The sequence below is a fragment of the Hydra vulgaris genome, chromosome 05 (assembly GCF_038396675.1).
Source record: "Hydra vulgaris chromosome 05, alternate assembly HydraT2T_AEP".
Lineage (NCBI taxonomy): Eukaryota > Metazoa > Cnidaria > Hydrozoa > Anthoathecata > Hydridae > Hydra > Hydra vulgaris.
Genome location: NC_088924.1, coordinates 33,264,130 through 33,276,909, shown reverse-complemented (window position 1 = coordinate 33,276,909; position 12,780 = coordinate 33,264,130). Strand labels below are relative to the sequence as shown.

The following is a 12,780-nucleotide window of genomic DNA, read 5'->3' as shown; positions in this document are numbered from 1 at the left end:
AGGAAAGTTTTTTATACCGATAAAGTAAATAAAAACATTTGTATCCGTAAAAAAAAAAAAAAGTTAAACTCAATTTAACTACTTTAAAAATTTTTATGTTTTGTATATATATGAAATTATAACTTTTTCTTTACTTTCCTCAGCAAACTTGCTCTAAAACCTATCAATAAATACGTTTTGAGAAATATTAATTTTTAAAATAAATCTTTTTGTTAAACAAACTTTCATCAATTTTATATTACCTATCAGACGCCACATCTTTCTATCGGGCGACTTGTATATTTCAAAAGTTTTTAGTATACCAACATATATATTGGTTTACGTCTATATAAAATTCGGATGAGGTCCTCGTAATCTTTCTTCAGAGGTGGTATATACCTTGTAATTCTGTAAAAGTTTTAACTTTTTTTTAGTTTTTTAGTTTCAATTTACAAATTAAGTTTTTGTCAGTAAAAAAATACAAGTAATTATTGCACGACCAAAAGGAAAACAATATTTGTCCTATCACCGAAAGTTCTTTTATGTTTGTTTTTTTCATGAATTTTTTTCAGATACCTCGTTTATATTTGCTATACTGTTTATCATTGTAAATTTTAGTATTAACCGATTCTAAGTGGCCTGTTTGCGCCAAAAAAATAAATAAATGACAGTACAATATAAGAAAACTTTAAATTTTAAACTTGCATACAGTATGTATGCAAGTTTAAAATTTAATATCATAAAAATATCATAAAAATATAGAGGTTATCAGTCTTTCTGTGGACATTTTCGTTTTCCGCCGTAAACTCGAAAACTGTAATGTTTAGCGGAAATTGTGAAAAGTAAACTTTTTTTTAATTCAATTGGTAGGTAATTTTGGCGTAAAAAAAAAAAAAAAAAAAAATTTATGAAGGAGTTACGGTTGTTTTCGTAAATAAAAAAACGTTTTAAATAATTAAAAAAAAAGCGCCATTGTACTTTTATTTGACGTTTTTTGAAGTCATTAAACAGTTTTTTGTACTATTTCATTTTGACGTTAAAAAACGTCAAATAAAATTGGGTGTATTTTCTGTCATATTTTACATTACCTTTCACATTATATTTTGCTTTACATTTTATTTTACTTTATACTAAATTATATTTTATAGGTAGAGGCCGGGTATTCAGCGAGCATTGTAGAAGTTTGGCAGCAGGTTACATAGCGGGCTATGTAAGGGGCAAGTAGCCCGCAGGCATTTTAGTAGTTGTGTAGCAGGCAATGCAACTTGCGATTTAGCGTGTGGTTAACCCGCAGGCTTTGTAATATCTATGAGCAGGCTATGAGTTAGTTATGTAGTCGGCTATGTATACCGACTTATGTCCTAGAAACAATAAAAAACAATAAAAACTAATAAAAAGCATCAATCAGTTCTTTCCGCAATTGTGCGGGCTATCCTAGAAGATTAAAATTAACCAGACTCTGAAATGTATTTTATTCGCAATGTCGTCTACCATAAGGCGTTGGTATATTTTATGTGTTTATTTGTATTTAAGCGGAATTATTGTATGTTAAATGTAACTATTATATAAAGTATATATGAAATGCAGTAATATATGTCCTAGAAAGAAAAAATAATAATTAAAGCTAATTTAAAACGTCAACTCATTCTTCCCGCGGTTGCGCGGGCTATCTTACTAGTGTATATATATATATATATATATATATATATATATATATATATATATATATATATATATATATATATATATATATATATATATATATATATATATATATATATATATCATCAATAAATTCTATATATTTTTTTAAATATTATTCCGTTAAAAAATATTAATTTTGACTGGATGGCTTTTATGGCACGCAAACAACGCAATTTGCGTAGCTCTTTTTCTATGTTTTTATATGGTAGGAATAACGTTATTCTACATTCTACAACCTAAAAAAAACTATTGCTTGTTTCGTTTTTTCACTCTCATTAGAAATGGGGAAAAGGGTGCTGAGGACCTCAAGTATTACTATAAGCTTCCAAACATTAAATAGAAATAACTACTGCTACAGTCAAAGTTAATCCTGAATCCACCCCTGGAAAAGTACATACATTTGTATATATAGCCGCAATTCCATTAGTTTTATAATTATTTTCTTAATTTGTGTTATCATGTTTAATGTTATATTCATGATAAATGTTACCATAAACAACGAATTACTGTAAAAAATTTATGATATTACAAAAGGATTCTTTTTTTCATACAGTAATCAAGGATTTCACACAGTTACATTTATTTGGTTATTATTGTTATTGTTATTATTATTTGTTTATTATTACTATTATTGTATTGTTATTATTGTTATTATTATTACTATTATAAATATTATTGTTATTATTATTACTATTATAAATATTATTGTTATTATTGTTATTATTTTATGTTAAGTGTTAAAAAGTATAGAACAAAATGTAGGTTTAAGTATGTAAAGTTGAAAAAGAATTTTTAATAATTATCTTTTAAAATATTTTGAATTTTTATTTTTTGCTTTATTATACGGTATGGAATTAATAGTATGAAACTATTAATTTAAAGTTAAAGAGAGTTACTATGAGTAAATTTTTAGTTTTAAATTTTGTTAACTAACTAACCTAGTTTCAAAAATTAAAACATTCGGCGCAAAACTTAAAATGTAATTTTATAGCAGAAAATGATCCTGTTTAGTTTTTTTTCAAAATCGAATTTGCTAGTTACGAAAAAAAATTTGAAGAAAAAACTGAATTAAAATGGTTTCCTGCGTAATTGAGCACACTTCATTTCGTAATTTTTTATTAATTAATTTTAATTACGCATCTTGTTATTTTTTAAATATGAGTCACCTCGTGATTAATAGCTTAAAAAAATAATCACTATTTCAGTCAGTTAAGAATAGTTTACGCAAGGACAAACAAAAAAGTAATAATGTTGATGAGTAACTCAATGCTGTAATTGCATAAATATAATCCGGTAACTTATTATTATGTAAAGCGTTATGTATGGCATTCCGAAAGATAGCATTATCGTTCTGGATAAAGAGCCCTCCATAATACTCACACTTTCACTTTTCAAAACTTTACTGAATCACATTAAAACGCTTAATAAACTATCTAATTGGGTTTTCGAATCCACAAAATAAGTACTTAAGCTTGCTTTTTATACTGAAGATCACAAAACATCGAATAGATTGAAGACCAGAAGAATAAGAGAATTTTAAAAATTTCAACGTTACGCAAAGTGAAGAACTTCTAACCAGTGAGCACTTGGAATAAAAAATAACATTAATCCACTACGGCTGTTTCAATCGAGCTTTACGGCTTCTTGTTACTTTTTATAAATATCTAAGGCTATTAAAATTTATGACTTTTGGAATATTAAAGATAATTTTGTTCTGTAAAAGGAATACTGGTTTTTGAATCCATTTAAAACAAATATGACATCCATTTAAAACAACCGTGACATTTATTTAAAACATCGCGACAATCAATTAAAACGATCGTGATTTTCAATTAAAACAATCGTGATTTTCAATTAAAACATTTAACGCATGCGCAACCTCAACATTTTGTTTTATTCAAAAAAAAAGGTTTTATTTTAAAATATATTTTTATTTTTTAAATTCAATTTTTTGAAATTATTTAAAATTTTATTTTATTTAAAATATGTTTACTGTTGAAGCATATCAGCTGACCTACGACACGCTTCGAAAAAGCTTTCGCAGTGTGTGTAATAGTTCGATAAGTTAACATTAGGAATAGATAAGCATGCCTCACACATTTTTGTAATTAGTTTATTTCTTCTGGGGATTTCTTCTTTCTTCTATATTCTTTCTGGGGTCGTATTTCTTCGCACGTTATTCTTAAGATAAAAAACAATCTCTTCACATGGATTCAAGAATGGTGAATATGGTGGCAAATATTTTGTTTGAATGTTTTAAGTCCTTATCTCAACATTATGATGGATTCTGACATTATCCATCATCAAGAGAAATTCTCCTCAGTCCCCAAAACTCGTACAACACCATCAATATATTCTTAAAACAAAACTATGTTGACTGACACACTGACAGCTTCGCAGTAAATAATATTGAAACTATTGACGACTAATATCACAGAAAGGTTACGCTGCCTAGGGCGAATGATCGGATTTGGCGTTACTCCTTATATTACCCATGAATGACTGCAAAACATGTGTAAATTAAATGAACTTTCATCAATAAAAACAATGTTGCGATAGCGATGAATAGGTGAGACTGAAGTATACCTTCTAATATATTCAATTCGAAGATTTTTTACATCATTGTTGTTTCTTCTTTCATAAATTGGTCGAGTAATTTTATGTGTATTCAAGATTGTAATTGATACATTTACATTTAAAGCAAATTTAATTTCAATTATAGTTGTCGTTGTATTATCGTTTATAAATTCTTCAATTCTTCTTCTAATCTCTTCATTATAAATAACGTGACGAGCACCACCTCTAGAACCAGGAAGTGTTGAATTCGTTCGATCGTACCTTCTTAAAGTTGATTGTATTGTGTTTCAATTAACTCCTGTTAACGATGGAGCCTCAGATTGAATTTTTCCTTAATCAACGACTAGATTTACAACAAGATCTCGCATGTTTTGGGAAACGGAATTTCGCAGCATGAAGATTCAGATTGAGTTTTTCGCGACAATGAAGTTTCAGATTGAATTTTTCTTTGATCAACGACCAATCTCAAAACAAATTTTTGCCTATTTTGGCAAACAGAATTTCGCTGCATGTTTTAATGTAATAAATCTGATACGCACGTGCGCTATATGCTTTAATAGGAAATCATGGTTATTTTAATTATCATCATGCATGTTTTACAAGGTACGTAAAATATTCGGGGCCATTTTTCTGTAACGTTTTAAACATGGTAGACAAACTTTTTACGCACCCTATGCAGTTTTTCAGATTTTACATAATATAACCCCATTTGTAAACAATGTTTGTATTGTTTTTTAGAAAAAATGTCTGAACTCAGACCCGCTATTTTTCTTCTATTTGAGCAAGGAAGAAGAGTGAAAGAAATTGTCCAACTTCTAAACATCAAACATCACCAAACTATATCCAAAGTCATTAAGCGATATTAAGAAACTAGGAGCTATGAAGACAGACGGAGAAGTGAACGTCTGCCAACACTCCAGCTAACCGGAATAAGATCTTAGGTTGAATCAAAAGAAACCCACGAACACAGAAGAACTCAACAAGAAAAATGGCCACAGCTGTTGAAATTTCTGAAGGATCAGTCCGAAATGTTGTGAAAGGAGCCGGATTAAAAGCCAGGAAACATGTTACAGCTCAATTACTTACAGAAGAGATGAAACGAAAACGTTTGAACCGATGCAGGAAGCTTCTGAAACGTTTTGGTGCTGAGCGACACCAAAAAATTCTGTTTTCTGATGAGAAATGGTTTGGTGTTGAGCAAGCTCATAACAATCAAAATGACAGAAGTTGATCTAATGAACCCCTGCCACTCGAAAAAATAATCGTTTCCCATCAACAGAAGCCACAGTAAGTGATGGTCTGGGCAGTAATCACCCACAATGGTAAAACTCCTCTCTTCTTTGTTTCAGATGGAGTTAAAGTTTGTGGTGCTGAATATCGAGCGATGCTTAAAGAAAAACTTTTGCCTTGGACCCAGCAGCATTTTGGAGATGAAGAATGGATGTTTCAGCAGGACGGTGCACCCTCTCACAAAGCTATACAGAATTAAACTTGGCTGGAAGAGACCTTTCCCGATATTATCAAAGTTGACATCAGCTCTCAGAGACAGATTGGAGAATGGCCATCAAACTCACCAGATTTGAACCCGTTGGACTACTCGCTTTGAAGTATTCTAGAGACCAAAGCTTGCATGAAACCCCATCGATCGATTAAAGAGTTAAAAAAAGACCTGATTAAAGCCTGGAAAAAAATTCCAATGGAAACAATTGCTAAAGCTGTGGATGATTTTGCTAAGAGGTTAAAAAAGTGCATCAAGGAAGAGGGAGGACATTTTGAGAATATGTAAATAACTATGTCTGAATATGTAAATAACTTTTTCATCCATTAAAAACAAACATGATATTCATTTAAATCTAAAATAAATTCTATGAAATTAAAATAAATTATTATAATATTAACAAAAAATAAATTTAAATCGATAAATATATAAATAAAACCTTTTTTTTTGAATAATATAGAATTTTGAGATTGCGTATGCAAATAAATGTTTTAATTGAAAATCACGATTGTTTTAATTGATTGTCACGATGTTTTAAATGGATGTCATGTTTGTTTTAAATGGATGCAAAAACCGGTATAAACACCAATAAAATGTTTTATTTTATAACATTTATCAAATTAATAAAAACCATCCTCGGTTTTAGAATAAACGCGGCAATTTATGAACTTGGCTGAATTTTTGTAATTTACTTTTACTTTTTATTAAAAAAAAACATCTCAAAAAATATATTTCAGATATCTAATATCATATTGTCAAATGCACATTGTTAGACCATCATAAAAACAAAAAAAAATTACTTAAACCTAACGTTAACTGACATTATCTAAGTCAGTAAGCAAATCACAATAGATACTCATGGTGTTCCAAATTTTAACCACCAAGCAATGCAAAATTTCAACCACAAAGCAAATTTAATCTTCTCGAAACAACGGTGTTCTCTGTAATAGGTGTTTTGTATAAGTCAAGACCGTTTCTCGATAGTAAATCACGCAATATGCTTTACTATGGTCTTGTACATAGTCAGCTTTTGTATGCAAATATTGTATGGGCCAGCACCCATATAACCAAATTGCTAAAATTGCAAAGTCTGCAAAACCATGCATGCAAAGCAATTAATTATTTAAATATGTTAGTAAACCCGGCCCCAGCGATGAAAAGCATGATGGTTCTAGATATTGAGAAACTTAACACATTACAGATATTAATTTTTATGTATAAATATAAAAAAAATCTTCTACCAAGCGTTTTTTCAGATAATTTCTTGATATCATTTTCTGAAAAATATAATCTGCTTTCAAATACGAGATACGACTATCACCTTGGGAAAATTAAATTACACCAGTCAAGTTTTTTAATTACAAACCGTGGTCCATCTATATGGAATCATTTCCAAAATAAATATTTTAAAAACCTAAAAAGCTAACTAAAATGCATCTCCTTAATTCCTGACATATATATTATAGTTTACAGTATTTGTTTTCAGATTTTTTATTATTTTTTTTAAATGTGTTTTAATATTTTTTGGTTTTCAATTTTTTACACTAAAAAAAAAGAGTTTTGCTTTATTGAATTTTTATTTTACTTTAAAAATTAAAATTTTTTTTTTTTTTTTTTTTTTTTTTTAAATGAGTGACTAAAGAGGCTCAATGAAAAGGTTGTGATGATAAACGCATCATCCTTACCTTCTTTGAGTCCCTGACTGATTATAATTTTTATATTTATTTTATATGAAAAGTTGTAATATTGTTTGATCAGCGAAATAAAAGTTAATAAAAAAAAAAAGGCATGATTAGATATGCATTAGGGCCAACAACACTTTTTTTCTAAAGTCATTTATTTTAAGGGAATTTTTAGAAATTGACGATTTTAGAAATTGACGATTGAAGATTGCCCTTCCATTACAAAATCCGTTTCGTCGGCCCTGGTTTGGCCCAAGACAGGTTTTCATTAAAAATCGCAAAATACATAAAAATGAACCCAAATCATAAGCAATATTTTAACAATATTTATTTTTATTCCGTCTAATATAAACATTTATTTAACCATGGAAGTATAATACAGCCTGTTTCATACTTTCGAGAAAGAAAAGAAAGATTCATCTTTTAAAATTTTTTGTTCGAAAATGATCACGTTTACAGAAAAAAAAAAAAAATACAAAAAATTATTTTACTATTTGTTAATGAATACTTCAAATGCGGAAACATTCTTTTTCAGATAAACTCGTGACGTCAAGGTCGCTTTTGTGTCGAGTGCAAGAGTCGTGCCACGCAACAAACATATGAGATTTAAACAAAGCAAAGAAAATACGATGGTATTTATTTAAGTGTCCAAAACGTTACAATTAATAAGTGATAAGTTGAACAAATTTGTTTATGAAAATTACAAATGGAAAAGCAGTGTTAATCATATTTGCTAAAACGAAAGTGTACATGGCAACGATATCTTACGTGCCAAAAAATTGAAACTAATATTTTTTACCTTTTGTATTATTGTACGACAAAACATCTGAGTTTTAAATACTCTTAGATATTTTGATACAGGTGTCATTATAAATATTAACATTTTTGATTTAATTTTTTCATTCAAGGTACTTCTTACGTACCAAAAATTTGAAACTAATATTTTTTACCTTTTGTATATTGAACGACAAGAAATCTGAGTTAAATACTAAGATATTTTGATGTCATTAAAAATATTAAAATTTCATTCAAGGTATTAGTTTACGCAAGTGACTTTATATCTTTAATAAAGGATAGATAGTTACTTCATTAATGCATCGATAAAGTAACATTAGTTAGATTTGTGTTAATTTCGTAACAAACTCTAAGGTGGCACATTGTGAAAGACAACTATTAAAACTGTTAAAAAATGATCTATGTATTTACAAAGTTAAAACTTTCTTCAGCAAAATAATGTTTATAAAAAATTTGTGGCTTTTAAAAAAGCCGTTTTTGTTGTCAAGTTTATGCACGCTCTCCTCGAATTCGACGAGCCAGTTGTATGTCTTTAGGCATAATTGTTACACGCTTAGCATGTATAGCACATAAATTGGTATCTTCAAATAACCCAACGAGGTAAGCTTCAGCAGCCTCTTGTAAGGCACCAATTGCTGCACTTTGAAATCTTAGGTCAGTTTTGAAATCTTGAGCAATTTCACGAACTAAACGCTGGAACGGCAACTTTCTTATCAACAGCTCAGTTGATTTTTGATAACGTCGAATTTCTCTTAGGGCAACTGTTCCTGGCCTGTAACGATGAGGTTTTTTAACACCACCAGTGCTAGGAGCACTTTTTCGCGCTGCTTTAGTGGCTAACTGCTTTCTTGGTGCCTTGCCCCCTGTCGACTTACGAGCGGTTTGCTTTGTACGAGCCATGAGTACGTCTTAATTCCGATTTGTAAAACTTCTGAAATGATTGTTTTAAGATCGGAACGCATTATAAATTTTTTTCTAGAAATATGATTGGTAGATAAAACCTACTTATGATTAGTCTAATTTTTTTTACTCAATTTTGATTGGAAGATGAAACTCAAATTTTATTGGTATATTTTATTTTTTTGAGATCATATCTTTTTTACTTTTCCTTAAATACTTATTTCGGACCAAGTAGTAATTAATATTTAGAAACGAATTTTACGATGTCGGTAGCATGTACATGTCAATTATGAAATAAATAAATTTAATGTAATTAAGATAATTTAAAACAGTTTTTATCACCTTTAAAAAAGTACTGCAACTTGAATTTTTACTATGCAACTAGAAATCTTTGCTGTATAGTTAAGCTTCACGAAAACTAAAGGACGTCGGTTCTTGCATTCTCTTGATTTCTTGCACAATGTTATTTTCGCACTTTCAGTGTTGTGTATTTCACTTAATAGAGCATTTAATCAGACTTGTGTTTTCTATTGTTTATACTGTTAAAGTGTTATTATCGTTATTTATATTGCTGTTTGTATTTCAACTCTTGTATCTTTAGAATAGTATATTATTGTTGAATAAAGCCATTATCAAGAGGTCTTCATTTTATAAGTTATTCACATTTTATTTAACAAATAAAAAAAAATTATGAAAAATTTCAAAGATCTTAAAAAAACTAGACTTGATCTTGATCATAATGCACCAAATGCTTCAAAAAAATGGTAGCATTGAAAACATTCGAGAGTTTCAATGGAGACATTCAATTGAAAGATTGTGGAATGGATGCTCCAGATAAATTTGCTGTATCATTAATTTCGTATTAATTAATGTTTATGATTACATTGAAGAGTGTGATTCCTATAAAAGTATTATTGAAACCTTTGAAATTTTATACATAAAAACCCCTAATTAATTTTTTGTAAGGCATCAATTACTTATAAGACATCAAATATTGGGTAAATATTTAAAAGATTTTCGAACCAAAAAAATTCAGAAAAAATTGTAGCTATAAGGATGTTCCAGCTAAATAAATAAGTGACACTTTTATTTCCAGAATAAGTTTGAATTGCATTCACCAATCCTTCTTGAAAGTTTAACATTGGCTCTACAATCAGTATTTAACCAAGCTCACTCTCTTGACATTACTTGGAGGTACTCTGAGTCTTATGTAGATACTCTCCTCATTGTCTACCAATCCTAATATTGTTGCTGCTATGAAATTACCAGAAGAACCTTCAGCAGTACCTGATATTAATTATTCACTAACAAACTGCAATTTCTGTTATAATAATTGCACAATCAACTTAATCAAACCTAAGCTAGGAAAAAAAATTTTACCTCAAAACTTTACCTGTTTTAAAGTGAAAATAAAGAACATTTTTCTAAGATTTGTTGTAGCTAGTCAATGAATATAACTTACAGTGTTATATTCATTAACAGTGAAGCAAATCCCAAAGAACTAATGTTTTTGGAGCAATTAGGAACAGTCGCAGAAAAAGGATGATGACTTAAATGAATGAGACTTGAATTAATTTATGAGACTTAAATTATGAGACTTAAATGAATGATGAATAACACGAGAATGAATTTTAATAGATGGCACAAGAGACACTAGCTATTTAGAGCAGTGCCCATATAGAAAGATTTGATATACGGTTTCCAAGAAGGATCAGAAGTAAGAGTCAATCCTAGAAGATGAAGGGTAGATAACTCATCGAGTATATTACCGTTCATAAATGTAGGAAGATATTATTAGACGGATATCCTCTGAAGACTGAATTAGACGGATATCCTCTTCCCAGTATAAATGTTATAATTAATAAACTTGCAAAATACAAAGTATTTTCAATCTTTGACTTAAAAAGTATTCACAAAATTCTTATAAAATATTCAGATTACAGATTCCTTTTTTTTCTAATAAAGTTCAGTCTTAAACTAATGTTATCACTTCCAATATCATTTTCAATCACATATCTTTTGTTGTTAATTGTGATGTATCAGAGGTAGTATTATCAGCTACATTGAATCGAAATGGTCACCCAGTCCATTTAGTATTCCAGATAGTAGCTAATATTCATTAGCTGGATGGATGAGTATCGACTGTTTCACTTCAAGATTTTGCACCATATTCTGCTTCACAAGAAAAGTCTTATATTATCAATAAGAATAATATTATGGAATTTAACAAAAGTGTAACTGCAGAAGTAATTGATGTAAAGAACAATCCATCACCTAAAATTAAATCTGAAATAAAAATTAAAACAAATAACCCAATAAATGAGCCATCTACATTCTGTAATGCTTTACTAGAATTTGCTAAGTTCCTGTAAAATATGATGACTTTTTATTAAAATGGTAAAACTGTATATATAAATATATATATATATATATATATATATATATATATATATATATATATATATATATATATATATATATATATATATATATGCATATATGTATATATATATATATATAAATATATATATATATATATATATATATATATATATATATTTAACATCTTTGATTACAACAAGGCTGCAAGCTACCACTAATTAAAGTTGAAAGTTACTGGAAGAGAAAAGATGAAGATTGACAGACAACTTAAAGGATTGTAAGTTATATGAATCAGGAAAGCAAGATGAAGGAAGCGAATTCCAAAGAACTAGACAAATAAGAGTTTTTAGAGCACTTAGGAACAGACACAGAAAAAGGATGAGACTTAATTGAATGACAAAAAACACAAGAATGAATTTTAGTAGATAGCACAAGAGTCGCTAGCTCTTTAGAGCTGTGCCCATTATGGTATTTGTAGAAATGAGAAAGAGAAGAAACATTACGACGATGTGATAATGGTTGGAGGTTGACTGCAAGAGCAGGTCCAACTATGTTTACAATGCATTTTTGCAACTTGTCTAAAAGAGAAAGGGCATCATTAGAAGATCCGCCCCAGATATGGCAACAGTATTCCATACAAGGCCGGATTTGAGATTTATAGAGATAGAGAATAGAATCCGAAGTAAGAAAGTGTTGAGCTCGATAAAGAGATGCAACCTTAGCAGATGCTAATTTTGCAACAGATTTGATCAAGAAAGATCGGAAGTTTAAAAGAATAAGAAGAAGAGTGCTGTCCAGCTTCCATGGAAAGGAAGGATTCAATAATCTTAAAGACGTTGCCAGATACACCATAAGAAGAAAACTTTTAAAGAAGACCAGCATGCCAAAATTTATCAAAAGCTTTTGAAATGTCAAGAGCGATGGCATTAACCTCTCCACCTTTATCTAATGTATGATAAAACCTATCGGTTATTACTGTTAGAAAATCAGCCGCAGAACAAGAAGATCGAAATCCATATTGATGGTCAGACAGTAAGTTATTAGATTCAAGATGCGAAATTAAGTGTTTGTTAATTAAAGATTCAAAAACCTTGCTTATGATAGGAAGAAAACTAGTGGGACGGTAGTTAGACAAATGAGATCGCTCTCCAGAATTTTTGAAGATAGGGATAACAGATGCTGCTTTCCAGCAGGCTGGAGAAGAAGACTCTGATAAACACTTGTTGAATAGTTTTGAGAGTATAGGCGACAGCTCCGGAAAAC

The 12,780-nt window shown here is 29.3% G+C and overlaps 1 protein-coding gene across 1 annotated transcript; it reads right to left on the bottom strand.

Annotated features, from left to right (window-relative positions):
• Positions 1 to 8,620: 8,620 nt before the first annotated feature.
• On the bottom strand, positions 8,621 to 9,179 carry LOC100206107 (histone H3.3). The gene has a single exon (XM_065797956.1). The coding sequence runs from the start codon at positions 9,133 to 9,135 to the stop codon at positions 8,725 to 8,727; it is 411 nt and encodes a 136-aa protein (XP_065654028.1). The 5' UTR covers positions 9,136 to 9,179; the 3' UTR covers positions 8,621 to 8,724.
• Positions 9,180 to 12,780: the final 3,601 nt, after the last annotated feature.